This window comes from Anoplophora glabripennis, unplaced genomic scaffold, assembly GCF_000390285.2.
Source record: "Anoplophora glabripennis isolate ALB-LARVAE unplaced genomic scaffold, Agla_2.0 scaffold59, whole genome shotgun sequence".
NCBI lineage: Eukaryota > Metazoa > Arthropoda > Insecta > Coleoptera > Cerambycidae > Anoplophora > Anoplophora glabripennis.
This window is the reverse complement of record NW_019425991.1, coordinates 584,173-610,304: the sequence shown is the minus strand read 5'-3', so window position 1 is coordinate 610,304 and position 26,132 is coordinate 584,173. Positions and strand designations below refer to the sequence as shown.

The window sequence follows — 26,132 nt, the reverse complement described above, 5'->3', positions numbered from 1 at the left end:
CTATTTGCGCTGGCTAAACGCACTTGAGTTCTATAGAGTACGGCCTCCTTAGAGCACCGGTATGGCAAGCTTTAGGAGCGATGTATGATTGGGAAACAAGAGCTCGACTCGTATATGAATGACAGGTGTATGTGAACGTTGCGCTCAATTTGGTAATTTTTGAGAGAATTATAACTCGAAATGCGGTTTTTTAAGAATTCATGAGCTTTATTGATTTACTTAAGTTGTAGCACAATTTCCGATCGAGTACGTACTCTGGCCAAGCATCCGTGCTCTGGTTATCAAGTTGCGGAAAACCCGAGTTGATGTTCGTACGCTGATTAAGTGGATTCCGCCTGGCGGCCTGCTGCATGGTCCGGTCTAGATCCAGAAAATTTGCAGTTTGAAGAACTGCATCTTTGACGATTACTGGCATCTCTTAGGGGTTGAAAGGCTGAAAATGATTTTGGTTAGTACCGACCCTAAGGTCATTTAGTGGTGCGACTTCTAGGATGTTTTTTATTTTTGCCAATTTTTGGAAACGGTGGTGAAAATTTTGGTGCTCCTTGCGCCTCGGCGACAGATTGGCATACATTGTCGTCTCATCCGGGTGACTTGGCGGGTAAATTTGATTATTTTAGCGGTAATTGCGCTATGCGAGTTTCTCTTGAAGAATTGTTGCAGGTATTAGAAACAGGCGAAATACTACGATAATATGTTTAATGAAAGAAACGACAAATTACCAAAAAATTTTATTCCAATAATACTTTATATACAAACGTTATATCTCTTACGAATAAATACATACCTTTACGAAAGGCACTTATAATACAAAAAAAAAAGAGCGGCGGCACTAATCCTAACGACTGCTGACGTCCTAAAATAAAAAGCAAGACTCTGAGACGGTAACAATGTAACTCCCATTAAAACTGTTTAAAAATCAATAAAACGGAATGACATCTCCAACGTATCACAGATTTTTTTTTTTGTATAACGATATATATATTTTTTCAATGGAATATGCTAATACTGCGCTTACATAATAATATTAAACAAATGCCTGAAACTAACAAGGAATTATTGCGTTCATACATATACTCGTAGCAGGCGCTTATTAAACTCTTCTATTTGGCAACGACCGACAAAAAAAAACTACATTCACAACTTCGTATACTCGGCTTCTTCAGTCTTTTCTTCCAGAATCGTCGCTTCCCTCAAAGTGCTCCCTTCCGCATCCGGCACATTGTCGTACTTGCTGACCCTGTCCTTGTCCTTCTGGTAGTTCCTCAGGTCGTTGAGTAGGCCGTTGGAGAAGGTCTTTGGCGACGGCACGGCGTCCGGCTTGGTCTCGTCGAAGACGTTCAAGGCGGCCTTGAGGAAACTCGTGAACTTCTCGTTGGAATCGATCACCTTGTTCTGGTAGTTCAGCACGTACGTCCAGATGGAGATCATGTCCGTCCTGGAGACGTTGTGCTGGTGCTCGTGCCGCATCACTCTGATTATGTGCCGCAGGAGGTACACGAAGGTGTCTTTCTTGGGGAGGCCCTCCACCACGCTGGCGATCCTCTGGCGGTTGTTCGGTTCCAAGCACGGGGTGTTATCTGGAACAGGAATAGAGAATTTTTATTCCGATATATCTTTTTAAGGTAATGGTTTATTTCTTCTCACAAGGTGTCGGAATCCGAATTCCAAATACCCTAACTTAACCTAAATATTCGGAAAACGCGGTTTTTCGATATATTTGAGGTTATGTTACACCACAAGGTGATTTTTCTCCACAAAACTCTTTATGGTATCGGAAATTACTACTTTTTTTGCTACAAAATCTGTTTTGAATCGTTCGAATACCTCCGAGAAATCGTTTGTTGAAATTGGTTAGTTCGTCATATTCGTCGATATCATAGCCACACTATAAAAAAAAGTTGTCTGTATTTTTCATGCGACATAGGTTATCCGTAGTATTTTTACCATCACGAATCCGGTGTCAGAATTTCCTAACCTCAAAAAACAGGTCAAAAATAGCAACATTCACGAAAAAGTGCTAGGAAATATGCAAAAATTTTTTTTTTTTCTATAATCAAATGTTCATTTATATGGTTAAGATCTCGCCGAACGTGAATCCGCTGTCAGAATTGATGGTTCTTTTTCTAACCTCAACTCAAAAAAACGGGTCAATTAAGGTCAGATATCACGAATTTTCGAAAAATAACAGATTCGCGCCAAATTTGGTATACGGGGGTTTTCGGTGTCGCTGATCACGGATCTGAGGTCAGAATTGCGAAATTCATTTTGTAATATTTTTGTTTACTTTATAACCTGAGTACCCAATCATGTTTTAACCTTCTTTTTTTCGGCTATATCTTGTTATTTTTTCTGTAAAATATGTATTCACGGGTTTTCTGTCTAGTCTAAGGTGACTAAATTTTTTAAAACGAATTTAGTAAATCTGATCTCGGATTCGTGATCAGTGACCCCGAAAACCCCCCAAAACAAAATTAACCCCAAAAAGGTAATTTTTGAAAAATTAGGCCGCCCCCAACCTGAAATTCGCAAAAATGAACCCCAAATCCGGAATAACCAACCCCAAAACCCCCCTAAAACAAAATTGGCCCCAAACCGGTAATTTTTGAAAAATTTGGCCGCCAACCTAAAACCAACAAGGTGAAATTTGCAAAAATGAACCCCGAACCCGGAACAACCAACCCCAAAAACCCCCGAAAACAAAATAAGCCCCAAATCGGTAATTTTCCAAAAATCCTGAAAACCGAACCTGAACCGACCCCACTGCATTGGCGAAACGAACTCGGAGCGGAGCTGAATCAAACAAAACATGCTGTTATTCCATCCGCCATATTGGATTCGCCATTTTGAATTTTATAACAGACTTCAGATTCATAATCAGGATACTTACAAATGGCTAACGAGTTTTGTGGAGAAAAAATATCTCTGACGTAACATAACCTCAAATATAGCTAAAACCTGTGATTTTCGCACTTTTAGGTTAGGACATCTCGAAAACCCGAGAAGATAAAGCAATGCTGAGGTTAACAAAAAAAATCCTTAGGAAAAGTATAGCTCGTTTTCTAGTTTAAAATGTTGCCGGTCTGCGATATTTTTGCTGTGTTATAAAATGTATGTAATAAATTAACAAAAATACATAATAATTTGATAGATTTGAAATAACTGAAAATTACTTCACAAGTATTTAATAAAAATTGTTCATTACTATTTTTTTTTATTTGATTGAAGGACTTGAGCAGGTCCTGGAAGGAGAAAAGACAGCAATAAATCCAACAGTATTGGTGGAACACTGAGTTGAATTAAATTTTGTCATTGTTAAATGATTAAGAAAATCTCTGAATACGTCGAGATACTTCAAATATTCGAAAATATTTTGAAGTACAGTATAAAATATATGTAATAAATTAACAAAAATACATAATTTGATAGATTTGCAATAACTGAAAATTACTTCACAAGTATTTAATAAAAATTGTTCATTACTATTTTTTTTTGAAGCACTGTGTTTAGTTTATTTCTGACTTACTTGACCTAGATTATGGGATAATCTATATAATACCAATCCACCTGATGTGATATGACAATAGAATTAAAAAAAACAAACTTATGACAATTGTTTCTAAAGATCAAAGGTAACCTCTTTATAAATATGACCCCTACTCAAAGTTGCACTCTTATTTATAATAAAAAAACATATAATATAAAATTATCAAGCAGCTTTATCACATTCTTAGGCTTTTGTATGTTCTATTACACTTGAGTAAGTCAACTAGCTCGTTCGTCTTTGTGATCATTAAAAATATTATGAACGCAATTGGTAACATTTAATTCAGCTTCAATTTCTATTCTTAATAATGCACCGTCGACTCACCACAGAATTTGTTCACTTGTTCGACGCATTCCTGGGTCACCAAGGGCTCGGGGAGGTCCTTGAGGTACTTCTTCAGGGAGTCGGTGAGGTCGTTGGGGTCGAACTTGTGCCTTTCCAGCTCCCCCACCTTCTTCTTCATCATCTTCTTGACGATTTTGTTGACTTTCTCCGAGGAACCCGATCTCTTGTAAAGCCCCTCGGTGTTGATGTTCGCCTCGATGAGCTCTATAGACTTTTTCAGCACCTCGTCCACGTTCAAGCTCGAGTTACTGCCACCTGAAACACCACGCGTTAGTACCACATATCAAAAATTAGACTAGGACGTACTTTTCTTCTGAGACTTGGACGTGTTGCTGTCGACGCTTCTAACGCTTTCTTTGGAGTCATGTCGCTGGATTGGGTTCCTGTTGCTGTCTAAGTAGTCCTGGAAGGAGAAAATTGCGTGAATACAAGCTTTTTTTAGCGGTTTTGCGCGTACTAACGTGAACGTTACGACCAAAGTCGAGCTCTTCGGGGTGGTCGATGTAAAAGGTCAGCAGGGCGTCGAAAGCGCGCGCGGCGTCGGCCGTTTGCGCCATGGGGTCTTTGGTGTGTGCCGTGGGGGTCGGGTCGGCCATGAAGATTATCGTGGGGCCCCAGCAAACCGATAGGTTGTACGTGTCCATCTTGTTCTCCTCCTTGTACTTCACCACTTCGATCAGGTGCTTGATCAGCACGTACAGCGTCTCGGAATTGGCCTCGGGTAGTTTGCTTATGATCTGCCGTATGTGCCCCCTGTCCTTCTTCGAATACTTCTTATCCGATTCTGCGGAAATAATATAAGTAGCGAATGTAAAGACTAATAATTTGGAGGTTATATTACTCACTCGTCGCACTGAGCAGACTATCGCAGACATCGCAAGGGATGAGGGGCTCCTTAAGCTCCCTGAAGAACAGCTTCAGGCATCCCGTCAGCACGTCCACGTCCTTGCAGTACTCGTTGAGGATGCCCAGTCGACCCTTGTCGACTTCGAACCTGATCTTCTGTATGGTCGCCAGGTTGCCTGATGTCCTGTAGATTCCCAGACTGGTTATGTTCTCCGGCCTCTCGATCAGCTCCATCGTCGTTATGATGAATCTCGGGACGCCTTTCTCGGTATTATAAATATTTCTAAGAGTATTTCCGAAGATCGGTTCGTTCTGGTAGATCCCTTTCCTCTCCAACAGCTCCCTGCTCGACCGCTTGCCCAGCAGCCGCAGAAGCGTTTTGGTGATGGTCGATTTGTTGTCGTTTTCGTTGTAGCAACGGATCTTGTCGCTCTCTAGGAACAACTTGGCGTCTTTCGAACTGTCGAAGAAGAGGATGTAGGAGAAGTTGTTGGCGTCCCGTAGGTCCACGTCCTTCCTGTTTAGGAGTCTGGCGCTTTTCAATGTAACATTGGACTTTATTAACTGTAAAAGGAGGAATTCAACGGTCAATATCCCCAGGAAGTCAAAAATCAATGATTGGGGTCAACACTCAGATCATGCTCACCTTTTTGGAACTATCGTCCACCTTGTAGAAGTTACCGTTCTGGAATTTGAGTGTATCCGTCCTCTTTAGCTTGATGGGCGACGTTTCGCTCGATATGAACATCTTCGTCAGTCCCTTTACCTCGAAATCTCTGGAATTGCTAGAAAATATAACGGTCTAATTAGTTAGAAGCAAAGTGCTTGTGCTGGGAAAGAATCACCTTGTCCACTTCCTGCCGAAGTCGAAATCCGTGGTCTTGGAAAACCTGTACGCGTTGATGGTCTGGTTTCGTCGCACCTGGACATCATCTTCTACTTCGTCGTTCTCCGATATCGGGAACTTGGGGTTGTTCGGCTGTTCCGACTTCTCGTTTTTGATTTGATTGAAGGACTTGAGCAGGTCCTGGAACGAGAAAAGACAGCAATAAATCCAACAGTATTGGTGGAACACTGAGTTGAATTGATATTTGTCATTGTTAAATGATTAAGAAAATCTCTGAATACACCGAGATACTTCAAATACTCAAAAATACTTTTAGTAGTCATTGAAGCTGAAAATCAGCTGTAACCTCCGAATTCTTTGAAACCGCATGGATTTGCATGAAAATTTAGGATAAGGCTTATCTTAGGCTCAAGTTCAAGGCCCGATTGATGCTTTTTGTTTTGTCACCGAATCCAAGACTGCATTAAATCTAAGGTAAAATAAATAAAAAATCATCGCAGACAGCGAAATACAGAGACATCGCTGTCATCAATCAATAAAAATAAAAATTTAGATAGTGACACACGCATAATTACGAATCGACTACTGACTCTCGGACCACGGTAAACCAAGTCTCTGACTATTATTTTAGTATCATTTTTTACAAAAAAACAGCAATACTAAGTTCTACGCCTCCCCAGGAGTCTTATTAGCCGCGGCTTCGAAAAAATCGGGTATCAAGAATCTACTAGAAAACGGAGGCGTAGACAGTTTTTTAGGTGAAAAAAAATTGAAAAAATCAAGTTTTAAGCATTTTATTGATAAACATCTTGTTCAAGCACAAAGATCAAATAGTGTCCCATGTTCTCAAACATGTTTATGATATATTTGATCTTTTCGACCCTTTATTTAACCCTTAAAAACTACCCCTATGTAAAAAATTATAATAAAAAATTAATTTTTAAAGATTTGGAAAGATTAAATCGTGCAATTATTTAAACTAAAAGTTACCTTATAGATAATAAAAGAATTTATCCCTTTCAACCCCTAAAAACCACCCCTGTATTGACAAAAATGATAAAAAATTACTTTTTAAAAGATTAGATTGCTTTAACGGTGCAATTATTTAAAATAAAAATTCCCTCATTGCTTATGAAAGAATTTGTATCTCATAACACTTTTCAACCCTTATAGCTCACCCCTGTGCCAAAAAAAAAATGATAAAAAATTACGTTTTAAATCTTGGAATGCTATAACTGTGCAATAATTTAAAATAAAAATTCCCTTATATTGTTTATGAAAGAATATTTTACTTTTGCCATTTTCAACTCTTATAAACTACCCCTTTACCAATATTAATGTAAAATATTTTTATTATAATCAATTTTTAAATTGCTACGCTGCATATAAATAATCACACTAATTTTTTTTTACTTATTTTATTTGTATAATATAATATATAATACATAAAAATGAGAAAGACTATTTTGCTCCGAAAAAATGTCATTGGTTTTTTTACCATAACTAGGTTAATTTTGAAGCTATAAGTATCCTACAAAAAAGCATTTTAAAGATAATGTCAAGATCTGTAAGATCGTTTGCATATAAAACCTTTTAAGTCCTTCGTTTTTTAAAGGGAATGATCGAAGGACTCGAGACAGGTTGTTTTTTCACTAAAATGAATACTTCAAGCGGTGATATCTCCTTTATTTTTTATGCTATAGGAATAAAAAAAGCAAAATATTTGTTGAAAAAAAGCTACATTTTTATTATCTCATTTTATGCGAGTTTCAGAGTTATTATATAAATTTGGCAATTTTTTTTGAATAATGAATAATACGTTTTCAACTATTACCGTACATTATTAAAAAAATACGCATTCTAAACCGGTCTAACTTCAGGATCGTATGAAAAACACTAAAACAAAACTAATTAGCGTTTACTGCTCATTTTTCCTTAAAAAATATGAACAAACTATCTGTTTTTGACGATAACTCCTTCAATTTTGCTCTAATTAACTTTTATAAGCGCTCATTTTGAAGGTCTTTTTGAGTACTGCAAAAAACAACTCCCGGAGCGTTATACACGTAAAATTAATCCTTTTTCCGTTATTTGACGTTGAATACATCGATTCGAGTATTCCCCCCAAAACAAGTCCCATTCCACTAACCATATTTCGCTTTGTATAGGACGTACAACACTTTCTAAAACTTTCTCTGTTTATTTATAAGCTACATTTTTGTTCATTACACTTTTTTTAATAAAATGCGTAGTTTTTGAGTTATTCGCGAAAAATACTTTGAAAAAGTATTTTTTTTCACTCAAAATTCAAAGTTTTCAAACGTGAATAACTAAAAAACTAATGATTTCTCGAAAAAATTCTTCGAATATTTTTTGCTCAAAATGTGATTCTCTATCGATTTCCAGATTTTTGAAAAAAAAAATTCCACCCCGAGAAGGGTGTCAACCCCCAACAGAGTCAGTAATGTTCGTTGACCTTTTCTCTAACTATCTGCCAAATTTCAAGTCGATCGGTTCAATTTCAAAGCATTCGAAGGTGAAAAGCTTCAATGACTACTACTATTTGAAATACACCGAAATACTTCGAAGAATTTGAAATAAAATATTATTGGAATATCTCGGAAGGTGAAAAATTAACGGGTGCATGGTTTGGAAGTTTTGATGGACTGTGGCATATTTCTGTTTTGATACATTTTCATTATAAATGAGGTACCTACATTATCCTTATTCCTTTTTGTATGCGAACAACTGAATAATAATGGAGAGTACTCCAAATTGCGACTAATTTTATCTTAAATTACAGCACTGAACGAAGATCAATCCATTTATTTATCACATTTATCAAATTATTACTCATTAAATATCAATGTAATTGTTTTATATCAGATGAGCAACCTTGAACTGATAAAAAGTACAAAATTAGATATGTCGCGTTAATCAATTGTACGAAAATGTTGCATTTTTCCAATAAAAAATTTAAGCCAGACTTGAGGTCTGCTTTTAATTCGAAAAACGGGAAAGTCTATAGGTGCCAGCAGAGTCTGGCGTAGAGCCCACCAAAAGTTTCCTTAGGACGTTCTTTTTTTGTTGAAAATAAGTTGAGAAATATCGAATTTTACGTCTTATACGGTTGTTAATGACGGCGTTAATTATTTTTTTTTACGCCAGAACGCGTATTGTTCTTAATTAACAGCTTAATTGCCACGGATAGTACACAGCAGATCCATTCGTGCCAAGGACGAATCATGGGAAAGTGTAGAAACGGCGGCCCGATTGCGTTAGCAATAATAATTATTTTAATAACACTTTCACAGGAAATAGGAAGCACGCGCTCTCGGCGCTGATTATTTCGATTTCGGTACGACGAAGCGATGCCAGATTTGTGCTTCCTTGGGCTGATGGACCGTTTTGTATTACGGAAGCGTATCGACAAAGGAGAAAGAACCTCGGTTTGAACGGGGTAATAAGACTAAATATTGCTTCTGGACGCACTCGTCTATGTTCAAAACCGTTGGATCCATATTACCATATCAAATTTCAAACGTCCAAACTGTGGCAATGCGACAACGCAATCCTAAAACACCGAGACTGTCGTCCCCCTTTTCAAACTGGTTACGAAACGCGGCCTAGTCAAACAAAAATGTGTTAATTGCAACCGACGGGTGACAAGTCGACAAATAAAATGTTAGGCGTTCGTCTGTCGTAAATGACGAATTCTTTACGCCGTTGCCCAACTGTGGAAGGCTTGAAAAGGCGCAATACTCCAGTCGAATGAACGTAAAAAAAATTATTAGTGGACATTTTATTGCACTTTATGGTAAAAGTAGAAATAATTAATGTTACGTTTGAAGAATTCGGTAAAAACTCTGAGTAACTGGACTATAAAGGAGGAGGGCCCCTAACCATCTCTTATTAGAGGAATCTAAGAGCTTACAGATGCGAAAGACATTCAATTCCTATGAATCTTACATTTGAAAAGTTTTTTGGGTCGCTGATTACGAATTTGGTCTCAGAATGACGAAATTCAAAATGGCGGATCCGATATGGCGGACAAGAAAATTGAAATGTCTTCAAAATGCATGAATTTTTTTGTAATGGGGTTTTTTGGGTCTATGATTACGAATCTGGACTCTAAATCACGAAATTCAAAATGGCGGATTCAATATGGCGGACAAAAAATTAAAATGTCTTTAAAATGCACGAATTTTTGTGTAGTGGGGTTTTTTGGGTCTCCACGAATCTGAAGGCAGAATTACGAAATTCAAAATGACGTATTCCATATGGCGGACAAAAAAATTAAAAAGATCTTCATAATCCTCAAATATTTGTTTATTGAAACTTTCTTGGATCACTGATTATTACAATTGTGAATTCAGAATCACGAAATTCAAAGTGATAATTATTGATTTTTTCATTTTCGTTTTATTCAATGTAAATGTGTGTCATCTCATTTAAGGGGGTGGAGGCACCGTTTAGGGTGGTAACGATTCAGTGTTGCTAGTAGGTACTAAAAAATTTTTTTTCAGATTTTTTCAGCTAAAAATAAATTAGGTCAAAAACCGACCTTAGGGGCCCTCCTCCATTCATCAACATTCACTGCTTTTTGCAATAATAATGCGTAGTTTTGCGAAACTGATTTTTCCGCGTTCGATCATTATTTTACAATTAACAAATTTATGAAAAATGACTTTAAATATCTTAAATTTTAAATAACACAGGACCACAAAAAAAAATTGACGAAAGGTCTCCTCGGCCAAACGTATCGTATTATATGTTTTTTCGGTCGCTGAAACCGAATCTGCAACTCATTTGGTCCCATTACGTCAGAGTTTTTTTCTAACCTCAAAAAATAGCTGAAAAATGGTAGAATTCAACAAAATCAACCCTGCAACATGTTAAAACCTTATAACTCCACATTCTTATGATCCCGAACGATCTTGACAAGCCGTGAAATGATACAACTCCCAACCGTAAAAATATATAACCTCAAAATTTGATGAGCCCAAAATATGCAGCGAATAAACTTACACATAGGGCACAAACCTTCATTTTTGAATAGTAAACCCTTTTAACCTAAAACCCCGAAACCCCATAACCTGAAAACACGAAAAGGCCTCAATTTGAAACCTCAAAACCCCGAAGCTGAATAACCCTAAAACCCCACAACTTCAAAACCAGGGTTCAATAAGGGCGAGGGTGGCGATCACTTCGAGCGTCACACATGAGCAACGAGGTATACACTTCGAACAAAGAAGCCACTGGCCGAAACTCATAAACTTAAGCACCCGAACCCACATACCCTAGGCTTAAGGACGAAAACGAATACCAGCGCATGTTAGGCCTACGTATCACGACCCAGTTTCTAAACAAAACCGCTGATAAAACGACATATTTACTTACTCGACCACTTCTGACATGCCTAGCAGTTTCGATGCGGTTAAGGAGAATCAACGTGTAGCAAAACGAACCTGTAAATATGTGTATTATTTATCGCATCGTCCGAAAAAAATAAACGGCAACATTTCTAACGGGGGACATTAAAACAGGCGCGTAATGGTTATAGATGTGACCTAGAAAGTCAATTTAACAACAGCTAAGTCGATGTGACATGTTAACGGGAAATGACGGCGGGCAATCATATCACATATCACACACTGCATCAGAATGGTATTTGTGCTCCGTAAATATGAATTGAGCGAATTAAATAACAGTTCCGTTGTAGAACATCCTAGCTTGCCTCATTTTGATTCTTGTAATCACTTGCTACTGGCCGGTGAGGAACCACCCAGAATACTAAAAGTCATCAAAATTCTACGCGTGCTTGTACTAGGACTATTACAGCTTCTTTATGATATGCAACCTTTTGTCTGTGCGGTGCACTAATCCCTTGAGTTTTCGAAACCCCAGGCTCACCCAATCCTCGGAAAGTTGAAGCACATACCTGATGATTTGGGGTTCTTCTATCGGGGAATCAGTGGTATTCTCTTGCGGTTGTTGGGACATTTCCATCACAAAAGCCATACACGAAACGACGCCAGATACTTCTCTTCGCCCATTTCGAAAAAAATGCACGTATGTTGATAAATTTTCAAACAATTATTTACCGTATTTAAAAATGAGTGATTGTTAATGACAGCAAGTGCGTTTGTTTTTGTTAATTTAGATCAAAACATTTTATTGAATTGTATTTGCCTTCGTTTGGGTAAAGAACTATTTTTGATTTGTGTTAACACGTTTCTAATAACGTTAAATGTCAAACTTGTTTGTTTTCAAAGCCTTCTCAGTCAGAAAACTTATAGGCTTTTTAAAAGGAACTATGACTTTCAAGATATTTTATTGCATGAATCGTTCAAATGGTCATTTTAGATGAAAAAGTCGCGGAGTGCTATTAAATTAGAGGGTGGAAATTGGAGATAGAGGTGAAACTGCACCCCTTTCAGTTTTTTAAATGTAGCTCGAAAACGAAGCAAAATTTCGCTATAGTTCATAGGAAAAATTATTTAGAGTTGAATTTCCCATCGAAATGGTTTATTTAAAAAATTTTATGCAAAAAATCGTTAATAAACAATTTAAAAAAAGCAAAAATTAAGATTTTTAATTTTTTTTTAACTTTTTTGACTAAGTTGTGAAAATCTTTATTTATTATTAACAAACAAAACTTTTCAAATAATTTTTTATTGAGTAAAGAACCAATTTGTTGTATAAATAATAAGAATTATAATCATTATTATGTTAAAAACGACGAAAATTTAACAAATATTTAAATTTGACCGGTTATAATTCAGTCAATATTAGTCCAAAAACTTTTGAAAACGCATCATTTTGAAGGGAATCTCATCTAGCTTTTTTGTTACCATAAATCAGTGGCATACTATTTTGTTTAGAAAAATATGCCACCGATACCCTGTATCTCCGCCACTGGAGCATATAAATTTTAGGAAAAACCCTCAGATTTTGGACAATGTTTACATAAATACATGTGCCCAATTTCAAATTATTTCACGTACTACTTTTTAAATTATTTAAAAAAGTTCCTGTATCTTTTAACAAAGCGTCCTAGATAAAAACTTTATAGGAAAGACTCCCATTTAAATTCATCAAAGAATACGAGGTTTCATTTTTGGTCACCATTTGTCAATCACCCTGTATTTAAACACATGATTTTTCAGAAACTGCTTTAAACATTTTGACCTCAATTTATCTTCTCGATTAAATCACGGTAATTGGAAAATATACAGCGCTTTATTTTTCAACGTTTTACAGCAAAATATATATTTTATGTCGATCCACATCTTTCTATAGGTTTTGAGGGCTTGCCAAAAACTACACCCGTGCTCAAATTAAAAAAATCAATTTCCCAAGGAGCAATCGTACCAATCGACAAACATACGTGCGACAAAACGAATACAATTTTAAACAATTGAACGATTTCTCCAACTCAACGCTTACTATGCGAAAATCAAACCTTTAGACCGTCTTATCTGGCAACATTACAAGCTTCTGCATTAAATTAAGTGAAATTTTACCTCGAGTTCGAGCCTGAGGTTATCCGGTAGCCTGGTGTCGATCTCCAACATGTCTTTTTCCTGGTTCTGACATTTTTTCTTCGAGGGTAAGAGTCACATGACACCAGACGTTCGCACCAAGACTTTTTCACAACACGCGCGCGACCGCTATTATTTTATTGTTTATGATTTTCCCTAACGATTGCGGCGCGATGCGCTGGCGCGCTGGTTTCCTACCGCCTCGGCGTAGTGCGGGCGGCGCGTCGAAAAATGGGGCGTCCCCTGTCGTGCGAGGATACTTTAAATGTCGGCCTGGGTTTCAATTCAAACGTTGAGCCGCGCCACAGAAGCGAAAACTGCTTCGACGACCGAGATATAGCGGAGAAAACCGACGAGAAACGCCAGACAACGTTGCCTGCTGGAGAAGAATTCCGAAAACCACCCCTATTTCTAGCCGATAGGGGCGGACAGCGAGCAGCGCCAAATTCCCGAGAGTCGACTTGCACCGTCGTGTAGCCCAGGTTTTGACGCGCTCCTATTAGAGATGCGATCGAACGTCGACTTCTTAAATCGTAAATTATGTAATTTTGGAGATATCCCTGTAACGATCTTAGTTACAGAATAGCACACGACTCACTGCAACTTCATTTCACTTAATTTACGATTCAAAAATTACCTTGTTCAGCTACAAACAATTTTTTTTATATAAAATGAGATGAGACACATCAATTAAAGACAGAGTATAGGTTTTTTTATATTCATAATCATAATTGATAAGTCTGCTGCCCATATACAGGGTGATCCATGGACGGTACGGAGCGGCTGTATTTAAGAAAATGTATTAACAAATAAGACCAAAAGAAATTGATTTAAAATATTTTCAAGTTTGTAACTTCACCGCTAGGGGGCTAACTGCTATAAAATTGTCGTTTTTTCGTCCACGGATTGAGTGCACGTGGAGTGCAAATGACAAAACTTTTTTGAGTTGATATTTGAGCTTCTGGGCATCATCTCTGCTTGGCCTTAAACTAGGAAATTGAAAAAATTAGTCCAATTGATTAATATACAGGCTGTTTTTACGGTGAATTTTCAAAAATAGTCAAGAGTAGAGTACCTTTGTTTTTAAAAATATCAAAAATATTTATTTAAGAAAGTTATTGAGAACTAAAAGTTGTTATAACAGATTGTCAATTTTCAATTTGATCGGCCAACTTTGTTTTTTTATTTTTTACGACCACAAAGTACACAATGATAATTATTTATTAGAGAAAAAAAAACGTAACTAATATAATAAACATAAATAAACAAATTTGTAATACAGGGTGTAACTAAATAAGTGTAAAACATTTAAGGGGATGATTCCTCATCGAAAAAAAGATAGGATCTTTCATATAAAGAAACTTCATTGGAGCATCCCTTGTTAAGATACAGCCCCTTAAAGGGGGTACATAAAATTTGTTTAACAATTTTTTTCACAAGCACTAAACAAGTTACAATATTGAAATTAACCTGACATTTTCTACTACCAAAAAGACACTTAGCCAGTAATTTATTTGGTTTACCCCATGGTAGTAAGGGGTGGAAAACGCAACCCCTAAAATTTATTTCCAACGTAATTTTTTGTCTTATTATTTTTTTACCATTTAAAAAATTATTTCCGATAGCCTGTTTCATTCTAAAAAAAAATGTCTCTTGAATTTTTTGCCCAAATTAAACCAGTTCGCAGTAAAAAATTATTTTACGAACAACTACAGAGATACATCGTCATAAATGCGGACTGGATTTACTGTTATTTTGTAGTTACTACCTGCATTAAATGATTAAAGGGGAATAATCAAAACTAATTTAATAATAACAAAACATACAACATGTAGAAATCATAGTAAATGTTCAATATGTCTACCTTCAGACATTACGCATGCGTCTAGACGTCGGCGCATTGAGCCACGTATTCGCTCAAATATTCCTGGAGTCTCTCTAATTACCCTGCACGCATCGATAATGCGGTTTCTTAAGTCCTCTACATCGCGAACAGGAGTACGATAAACCAAATGCTGCAAATGGCCCCAAGTAGACAAATCCAGAGGATTGAGATCCGGGGATCGAGCGGGCCAATTCTGTGGTCCTCCTCGACCTATCCACTGATTTGCATATGTTTCAGTTAAATGCTGACGTGCTACTTGACTAAAATGGGCGGGAGCCCCATCATGCATAAAAACCATATCCCTTCTGACGCCCAAAGGAACTTCCTCCAGCAGTACGGGGGGATGCACTTTTCTTAAAAATTGAACGTATGCCTCACCATTTAATCGAGGAGGTAGAAAATGAGGCCCAATTAAATAATCCCCAATAACTCCGACCCACACCTTAAGAGAAAACTGTTCTTGATGGTTAGTTTCGACAATAGCGTGATGGTTTTCATCAGCCCATATGTGGTAATTATGAAAATTAATAATCTTGTCCCGAGAAAAACTACATTCGTCTGTGAATTCGATCGTCTTCAGAAAGTCACGATTTCTTCTAATCATTTCCAGCATCCAATTGCAAAATTCAAGACGGTTCGGAAAGTCTCGCGGTAACAGTGCCTGTACTCGTTGCAGATGGTAAGGGTATAAGAGATGTTCCTTTAAAATTCGAAATACCGTCATATGATCAACATTTAGCTGGAAAGCAATCTTTCTAGTACTGGTAGTAGGTTGTTCTTCTATCAAATTAAGTACTGCTGCCTCAAGCTGTGGTGTTCTTACTTCTCGATGGCGACCACAATCCTGCGTTCTTTTGTTGAATGAACCATATTCACGTAATCGTTGATGAAGTCAGACAAATATTCTATGTGAAGGATGCTGCCGTTGAGGATACATTTCAGCATATCTTGTAGAAGCTTCTAACCCATTCCCCTGCGACAGACCGTAAACGTAATGCATATCAGCCATTTCCTCATTTGTGTATGCCATTTTAATAACAAGTGAATTATTAAAGTAACAAATTAAGAACAGAACAATACACAATTAGTATTACTTCAATTTCAAAAATTTACAAACTGACAGCTTGATTCCAATTTAATTGTCAGTATCGCTAATGGCGGCCTACTAGATAAATTAGTTTCGTATTTTCGTTTTATGGCGATATGTATCTTGTTCGTAAAATAATTTTTTGCTGCGAACTGGTTTAATTTGGGCAAAAAATTCAAGAGACATTTTTTTTTAGAATGAAACAGGCTATCGGAAATAAATTTTTAAATGGTAAAAAAATAATAAGACAAAAAATTACGTTGGAAATAAATTTTAGGGGTTGCGTTTTCCACCCCTTACAACCATGGGGTAAACCAAATAAATTACTGGCTAAGTGTCTTTTTGGTAGTAGAAAATGTCAGGTTAATTTCAATATTGTAACTTGTTTAGTGCTTGTGAAAAAAATTGTTAAACAAATTTTATGTACCCCCTTTAAGGGGCTGTATCTTAACAAGGGATGCTCCAATGAAGTTTCTTTATATGAAAGATCCTATCTTTTTTTCGATGAGGAATCACCCCCTTAAATGTTTTACACTTATTTAGTTACGCCCTGTATAATGGTTATTCAAAGAGTGACCGCAAAATCCGCCTGTTTTTGAGACTGACAGAAGCGACAGGAAAAATCCTAAAAATATCGAAAAGCTCGTCTTGAAATATGAAAATGAGCATCACTTTGTTTTTCGAAAATTTTCGAAAATCACCCTCATTTAGGGGTTGAAAAAACAAAAAAAGTGAACAAATTAAAAATCATCAACAGTTGTTGTAAAACCCCTAATATTTCTATGTATATCAAAATAATATTATGAACGTGAAAATATCTAAGTTCGTATTTGATACGATCTTGTCCGGATTGAAAATCAACCCTTAATATCCCTAAAGGGGTGAAATCATCCCCTAAACGCCTAAAAATGCAAAAAATATATTAAAGGTTACAATTTTTTTCTTTTTCTTTTATACGTGATAATTGAACCGGTAATAACCCACAATCACTAGATCCGAAGGAAAATGCCCCTAAATGAGGGTAAAACCACCCTTAAATTCACCCAGCGGCTTCAAAGAACGTATAATAATTACAATGCATGAAAAAAATAATGTTTCGAAATACATTCATTAGAATAATTTATACACAAGTGCTCCCATACATTATCAATCATTTCCAAAAATAATCATCCCTGTCAAGGGGTAAAATCATCCCCCACATATACAAAAGTTGTAAATAAAGTGAAAAAAAAAATAAAAAATTTTTTTTACATTTTTTCACATTATTTACAATTTCAAGAATCATCAACGATTCTTAATTTGTTCACTTTTTTTGTCTTTTTAACCCCTAAATAAGGGTGATTTTAGGGTTGTTTAATTCTCTTAATAACTTTGACCAAAGTCCCAGCCAAAATTAAATTATAAAACTATACCAAACTTGCCCTTAAAAAGTACTTGCTTTATTTTCAAATTTTTTTAATATGTGGATACAATTTTTCATATCTGAATATTTACAAAGATTATTGTTTCCATAACGAGGCAGGCTATGTCCTATGAAAATAGACAAATGAAGAATTATATCAAACGATATGTGACAGCTCTTGCTTCGTGCAAAATTAGTGTCGTTAGTTTGAGAAAAGTACTTGTGTTCTATATGAAATTCCCAGGTCTCTAACTAATTCCCTAATACTATACTAATTTTGGGGATTGACATGGACATAAGCTAACCCATTAATAATATCATCTTCCGTTCTTGCACGGCGATATATTCTTACAGAATGTCGTGGCGTCTGGCTAAACATTGAAATACTTCTCTGGAGTCTGGAGTAGCGTATTCTACGAGGGTATTACAAACCATATTCTCTTGAAGCTATAACAGCATTTTCCAAATATTTAAAATAAAATGCCAACATTCACACGCTTCCACATTCGTAAAAGGCATTTTCCTTGTTCACAAGTACTTTTCCAGCACAAATAACACTAATTTTGCACGTAGCAAGAGCTGTCACATTTCATTTGGCATAATTTTTCAGTTGTCTATTTTCATAGGGCATAGCCTGCCTCGTTATGGAAACAATAATCTTTTTATAAATACTCAGATATTTGGAATTAATAAAAAAAATTCAAAATAAAGTACTTTTTAAGGAAAAGCTTGGTATAATTCTCGACAGTCAGTCACCATTTTAAGGCAAAGAGGAATTGCAAGCAAATTAGAGATTGTCTTGTCATATTAGAATCATTCGAGGGTCGACCATACCATAAATACAGGGTGTTAGGGACGTGACACCCCCACTTCGCTCACTGCGCCGAAAAAAACAACGGTGATTGTTATTTTGTGCGCACGAACCTAGTTTTCGAGAAAATATTAACATCTTGCGGTTAAAGAATGAGAAGGAGAAAAAAACTACTAAAACAAATATACATGGTTCGAATTAACAGACAGATTCTACAGTTTATAGTGTTTAGTTTTCTGCGAGTGGTAAATTTAAAGACGTTATTGCGGATCGTCCTCCAAAATATTAACGTCAACCTCCCGTGCTAAGTGATTAAATGCCTTGTATCGTTTCCTTTGATAAGATAACCAGAGAGAGCTACGCAGGCATTTTTGTGATATCCAATCCGCCACGAGAGTTGCTCGACCCACTGGCGATACATTTATCGCTGCAGCTTTTCGATTTGAAAACGTAACAGACCGCAGACCAGCGATAATTTTTCTTTTTACGTCTGGAAAAGTCAAAGGCCTAAAAGTTACGTAAAATTCTTCAGAATGTTGTAGGTCGCCCAAAAAATGACAATCGCCACGCTTATTCTAGTGGGCGTAGGATAAAATCCAAGCCAGCTTGGATGGGTCTGTTTAAGGGCAGGCAAAAATTCTCGTTTATAACCAAAGGTTAGGTCTTGCAAGCATCACTTTCACGTTAGTGATCATTCTATGCCTGCTTTCGATAGAAGAAAGTAAAAAGTTGGTACAAATTAAGGTGCGTCCGATAAGACAGGGGAAGAACAATAATTCATACCGTCACGTACGTTATTGTGTCCTTACAAAGGAAGTAGGCAAAGTAAATTTCCCTGCCCTGCTTGTAGAATTTAATTTTTCAAAAGGAAATGAAACAAATTTACTAGCGTTTTTGTACCAACAACAGGTGTTCAAATTTGTCTTTATTTTCCCAAAATTTCGTGTAATAGAATACATTTTGTGGCGTTCCCTAGTAGAGAAAGAGAGAGACATCGTTGCAGATGTTGAAACCGATACGCTGTTAGAAGTGCTTGGGAAATAGCGCGGTTTATAATTGCCGATGTCTAAATAAATAAATTTGGCGCTAAACAGTCAAGGTTAAACTGACTGACACCTATCAGACAGCGTCGTAGGAAGTCTTCCTCAAAAGTATCAAAAAAAATTATTTCCCCACTTGCGCCCAAAGGATATATTTCTTCTAAGCGTCACTACCGGCGCCATCTATCAGAGAGTATCCGTATTGACACTTACGGAATGTGTAATTAGTTTTTTAAAGATACAAGTAATACACAGGGTGTCCAGAAAATGGTGAGCAATTTTGTGAGTTGGGTAGGATCAACATTTTTTTGATTCTGATTAAATTTTGATAATTTTTGGGCAAAAGCTATGCTATTTGAAGCTATGGCTGCTTTGGGGCACTGAGCAAAGGGTCCTCGGCAGACTTGGGTCTACTTTTTATATTTGCCGCCGCTTTTACGACTTTCGTAGTTTTTGTAAGTGAAAATATGTACTTGTTTTCTACCGAGACAAACGCATTTAACGATAGATATAGTCAGTTCAATACTTGTTGAGATAGAATTCGAAGAACAATTACGAAGAAACACAGTATGCACTGCAAGCTGCTACGCTGAACGCTCCGCCGCCAATGTCTTTCAACCTCGGGTGTCGATTGCGGTTAATTCCAAGAAAGTGACGCAGGGGTCTTCTTAGAATTCTATCTCAACAGATATTATAGGGACTGTACCGTACTATTTGCGACATATCTTAATAATACTAAATACGTGAAAACAACTATTATGTACCTAGTAAAATAAAGCGTAATTTCTAAGGGCTAAAAACCCAAAATCCCAAGTTCCCATATACCTGAAAGTAATGTTTTTTTTATCCCCATCCTCGTAGTATAAAAAATGGGATGAATAGTCATGACTTCATATTTATAACACTTTATTTTTCATTCATCTTTTTTTTTCGTAATTTGTTATGTGTATAAACGTTTTGATTTGACAATTTATAGATAGAATACCGAAAGCCGTTAGTTTACAGTGAAATTAAAAACGACATAAAAAATGCGAGGGCATTCGATGTATTCAGTTGCGAATGCTTCTGCCATCTATTAGACAATTCAGAAACTAAAAAACTAATTGACAAAGTTCCACAAGAGGGAGATACGCAAACTAACCCGTAGTGATCTAAACACATTATCTGCGTCTAAATCAATAGGAATAACAAGGGCATAGATAGTAATCTGAGTGTCTAGAGCGTATTTTCATTTTCGTAAACGCGAAATATCTAGCACTACGTATATTCTCAGTAACTGACACTGCAAGTACGTAAATGAAAAATTGTTAAGCGAGTGTCTCTAATGCAATATTTATGCCTTTTGCGCCGAAGTTAGTAAGCATTGTGGTTTTTACTCTTATCTTAAGATAAGCCCATGAAGAAAAACAGAAAGAGCTGAAGGACCTAACATAAAATAACAAAAGTTACTTTACTAAATAGGGTTTATGATTGTTTGGTGCAACTTTTTTATAGACAAAGAAATCGCACTTTTAGTAAGACAATGATAGAACAAGAAAATCCATCTGAACTATAAAAAGGTCGAAACACAAGGAATACTAAGTTGACGAGTTGAAAATCTAAACGACCTATCGGAATATTAGTTATTTTATGTTGTAGGTAATTAAATTAACTACAATTTAAAGCATATTAAGTTCTATTCCACCAATTTGTTAACTGTGAAATAGAGGTCAAACGCGAAAAAATCAGTTTTCGAAAATTGCGCTTTATTATTGCAAAAAGCTATGAATGTTGATTAAATTTATGGAAAAGACGGTCAATCCAAAGACCAACATAATGTGCCAAAGGCCGATCCGACTGACCATGAAATTGTTGCTCCAGGTATTTGTTAATTACCTCCGTTCCGTTCTAAAATCCAATGAAACGTATTGAAAAACAAAAATTTCAGAAAGTTGAAATTACGTTGTTCTTTACAACTAATACAATAAGAGGTGTAAAACAGCGTTATAAACAAATAGTCCCAAGGTCAGGCAAAAGCCGCTCGGGAATTCGCTCTTTTCCATTAAACAGGGCTTATTTTTACGGCAATTTTAATAAAAAAAATAATCATTATACCTTTTTGTTCCCAAGTTAGCTAGATTGTTAGTTAATTATTGAACGTATCGGACCGGGATTTTAGAGACAATTAATGAAAGCGTTATATTTTTATTTTCAGAAGGTTTTACATTGATAGTTCTTGTAATAAACGCGCTAGCAGCAGTGAAAGTTAACGTTAATGAACGGCGTGCACACGGGAGGAGCACCGGGCCCGCGCATGCGCGGGAACATCGCTCGCGCCTCGTCGAGATTTTTTACTAAGAGTGTTTGAAATTCGGTTCAAAAATCTTTTTGCAATAATGCGCAATTTTGGAAGACTGATATTTCCATGTTCGACCTTTATTTTACTGTTAACAAATTAGTGAAAAATGACTCTAGGTACCTTAAATTGTAGGAAATTTAATTGCTTACAACATAAAATAATTAATATTCCGATAGGTCGTCTAGATTTTCAATGACAGTAAAAAAAGTGAAAAAACATGTAAATTTGCCACTTATTTGCAATTTGCCAACTTAACTTTACTTCTTTCGAGTAACTTTTTTGATATTATAGCCTTCCCCGTCATAAAGTACAATAAAATGTCTATATACTAATAATTTTTTCAAGATTTCAGACTTTACGATTTAATTCGACTGGAGTAGTGGACTATAATTTCGTGCAAACGGGCATATAAATCTTTTACAACTTATAGTATAAGTTTATGATTAAAAATGAACATTTACAGACAACAAAAACAAGGTAATAAATGGTAACGCCATATGTATCACATAACATTTTTTTACTTAGTCCTTGTTTGGATCGAATTTCTGGAATCTGCGGTTTCTGCGGCCGACACTGTATCAGTGTTTGTTGACGTTACAGAAAAAAAATAACAACGGCAATTTAATCTCTCTGTGAGCGACTAATAAGGCTGTTATTCCTATTAATGACCACCGATATCAGTACTAGCCGTATAAACAACTATGTGGTCTAAAATTTAAATATTTAGTTGAAATAACGACCCGTACCCACACAAAGCAGTACATATTGGAATCGTATGTTTGGATAGCGGCGAAATTCTAAAGAATTCGAACGGGAATATTCCACACTCGTAATTATAGCTGTGTACAGGGTGATTGTTTTAAGACGGCCGTTAGTAAAATAATACACACAGAAAAATATCCCTTGATGCTTTAATTTTAATATTTAATGCACAAATCACTGATTTGTGCGGAAGAGGAACTGCAAATTATACTTTTTTTACACCACTTCTGCAAACAATTTATTCAATTATTAATGTTATATAAATTCTACATTTTCCAGTGACGGATTGTATAGTAACTTTCTTGGAATACATTTATATAACGAGTTGAAGAGCTTCAGCCTGTCAAATTTACTGGGAAAAAGTTGTTATTGTCATTGTCCGACCACCGTGTGCGTCGCACCAGGAAGACGAGCGGCGTTGCTAGGAACTCCTCGTCACACTTATCTTTATGGTACGACATGTGATTAATAATACCGTTTATTTATAAAAGTGTACAAAAATTGAACGGAAGCGAGGTTATGGGGTACAATTATCGCGACAACAAACTAATTGCTTCCTCTGCATTTCACACAATGTCTTCGTTTGACGGTATTAACTAGAAACTTTCGAAAATTGAAAAATCCAAAGCCAACTCGACGCGTAAGGTTTCTTTTGTTGTTGTCGCGATAGAACGACGCCGATTGGATTTCTTCTAACCGACACGTACATAGAATAATTAACAAGAACATTACAACGCCGCTGTAGACTAATATGCAGTTAAGAATTCCGATAGAATATTTATAGGTCATAAACTACATCTAGTGAGCCGATGACCTTTGAAATCTCTCCGCTACCGCTGCTTGCAGTTCTGTCGTTATTTATTTGGACAGAATACTTTATCATAAACAAACCGAGGTCCCAAGGGCCCTTGTCAACACTGAAGGAGATATGGAGAGATAGAGTACTGCGCTCATCGACATACAGGGTGGTCCACCTAAGAGGGATCCTCCTCTAACTCTGCAACTGTAAATTTTATTAAAAAAATGGTTTTAATAAAAGTTGCCTGAAATCGTGTGAGCCATGTAAAGAAAATATACAACTTTGTTATTTTAAATGGAACACCCTGTATATTACTGCGTTTTTGAATATTCCTTGGTAGAGTTTATTAAATGTACATGGTGTTTACAGCGTGTCTACTGCTCCTTGAATCCCTTGAAAACCCCTTGAATGGATTTAATCTACTTGAAATACTTGAAACCTCCTTGAATCGAACTAATGATCCTTGAAAAAATTTTTCGCAATCATTTTATTTAATTACAAATTGACATAATGAGATTTAAAATGGATTGCCGTGACATAATATTGTGTATTTGTAAAAAATTGAAAGACAAATGTCCTTTAGCTTATAAATTCGTAAGAGGAGCAAGTTCTCTTTCCCCTTATGTTATGTTGAATCCGAAAATTGCTAAAATTCGGATTCAACTGGCTTTAGAAGTTTAAGTCACTTTGGTGAACTTATTGCTGAAGAAATTGGAAAGGATTACCTTAAATTTGTAGAAAATGACGCTGTAAAAAAAGAATTATTAAAGTTTGATGAGAAAAATCATCAGCTAGATGAATTTTTTTATGAAACTGTGTGTTGAGCAAAGAATATCTGCGAATTTTGTCGAATTTGTAAAACGAATATTAGTATTTTTTCATGGAAATGCTGGTGTAGAACGCAGTTTTTCTTTCAACAAAGAATTTCTAGTTGAAAATCTATTTTAGAATTAAATTGAGAAAAAAAGAATTAGAAATGACAATAAGTGAAAATTAGAAAAATGTGGTACAATATGACCAAAAAATTAAAGAGTTGGATAAACAATTTAAAATATGCTTCTTATTTTATAAATTACTGAAATATTTTAATTTTGTTTAATTTTTATAGTTCTCAAAACCAATTTAATATAATTTTGTAACGATTATTGTAATAAAATTTTTATTTCAGATATTGTATTGTTATTTTTGTTTAATAAATATAATTAAATTCCTTCAATATAATATAATTTCAATGTATGTTGTAAGTGTAAAATTTATGATGATCAATTTTACTTAAATATCCCATATCATCACGTTTAAATTGTCAATTTTTCAGTTATATATTTTATCTTTAGAATTATAAAGTTTTACAATCTTATTCTATCTTAATGCGATACTTAATAATCGCCCGTATGCGTTCGAATTTAAATTTTTAAAGAGAATCAGCGAGATGGTCAGATAGATGTTTATTTATTTATTTATTTATTTTTTTTCATCTTCAAGTTAATAACTATATTTTGAGTAAAGAAAATGAAAAATTTCGAGTAAATTAACGTCGATTAGCTTCGACAAAGAGAAAAGTGTTTGCCCTAGAAAAATTTACCTCCTTGAAAATGAATTAAAATCAACCCTTGAACACCTTGAAAACTCCTTGAATCCGAAAATAAAAATTTAGTAGACACTCTGTGTTTAAAACTTACCGTTTTCGAGATATTGTTGTTTTTGAAAAAAATCACGATTTCAACTCTCTAAATGTGGCTAGATAGCGTCTAAACCGTAAGCGGTATTGTGAGGTGGAGCACCATCAAGACAACTTTTATTTAATTTTTTTTATAAATTTGACAGTTACAGAGGTACAGAAGGATCCCTCTTAGGTGGAACACCATGTATACATACAGGGTGGTTAAAATAACACATTTGCTTATAAGAAATGCTCTAGGGCAAAATTTTAATGTTTGAATTTATTTCAATAATAATTAACATCCACTTTCTTTTTATTTTAGATCAGAAAATGCAGTTAAAAAATATTAGAAAGTTCTCACAAAATGTAATTAATTGTGAAGATGGTTGATACATACACTAACATAACAACAAATAAACGTAAAAAAATATTTAGTTTAACAGTGTTCTAGCCTGCAAGTCTTGGAAGGTTAGCCTTGGTTTCGAAGTGTCCGCCATCAGACTGTGAACATAACCCTATACTTTTCCGTTTTTGAAAATCATTACTTCCACTTATTTGCGATTTTATTAACAGAACTTCCAGCGAAATTATTTAGATCACTTTTTGTCACTTTTTTTGCAAAAGAAATAGCCAAAAGGTTGCATTTAGGCCACTTTTTCAAGTTACAGAAAGATTTGTACATGAAACCGTGAATTCTTAGTTTAAAAATATGTTTGTGACGTTTACAGTATATACCGGGTGTCCCAAAATTCACGCAAGATTTGAATTTTGCGCCATTTGTGCCTATAGGCATCATCGGACCATTCGTCTTTGGAGATCTTTAAGCCTAAATTGCAAGATATGGATATACAGGGTGTTTTTGAATGGAGCAGCATAAATAATATCAGTGAATCTACATTTCAAAAGAACACGATCTGCAAAAAATCGCTTTAGTAAAATGTTCACCCCTGAAGAGATATGGGCCATCAAAGTTTCCAAAAAAATTATGAAATTTGGCTGTAATTTGAAAACGAACGAACGAGGTACAAATATGTAACAAATTTTTTACAGGTTGTTTACTAATACAGATGCGAGTTTTCAAGTATTTTTCGAAAATTTTAACCCCTCGAAAAGGGTTGAAATAACCACCCCTCAAGACATTTTTTGCCATAACTTTTATATTTCGTAAAAACTCGATATCCAAAAATACGCATTAGATAAACTGGTTCTTTTAGAAACT

At 35.6% G+C, this 26,132-nt stretch overlaps 1 protein-coding gene across 2 annotated transcripts in view; it reads right to left on the bottom strand.

Annotated features, from left to right (window-relative positions):
• Nucleotides 1–718: 718 nt before the first annotated feature.
• Nucleotides 719–26,132, bottom strand: part of LOC108906826 (rho GTPase-activating protein 29-like) — a 27,292-nt gene continuing 1,878 nt past the window's right edge. Inside the window, exons 1-8 of one of the 2 annotated variants that reach the window (XM_018710244.1) lie at nt 13,112–13,257; nt 5,584–5,765; nt 5,385–5,523; nt 4,738–5,302; nt 4,354–4,676; nt 4,199–4,295; nt 3,872–4,147; nt 719–1,580 (exon numbers count right to left, since the gene is read on the bottom strand). In XM_018710244.1, the coding sequence (XP_018565760.1) occupies nt 1,138–1,580; nt 3,872–4,147; nt 4,199–4,295; nt 4,354–4,676; nt 4,738–5,302; nt 5,385–5,523; nt 5,584–5,765; nt 13,112–13,162 (2,076 nt within the window). In that variant the 5' untranslated portion in view covers nt 13,163–13,257 and the 3' untranslated portion in view covers nt 719–1,137. Of the gene's footprint in view, nt 1,581–3,871; nt 4,148–4,198; nt 4,296–4,353; nt 4,677–4,737; nt 5,303–5,384; nt 5,524–5,583; nt 5,766–13,111; nt 13,258–26,132 lie in introns of those variants that run through there. The other variant, XM_018710235.2, reaches the window with a different exon arrangement.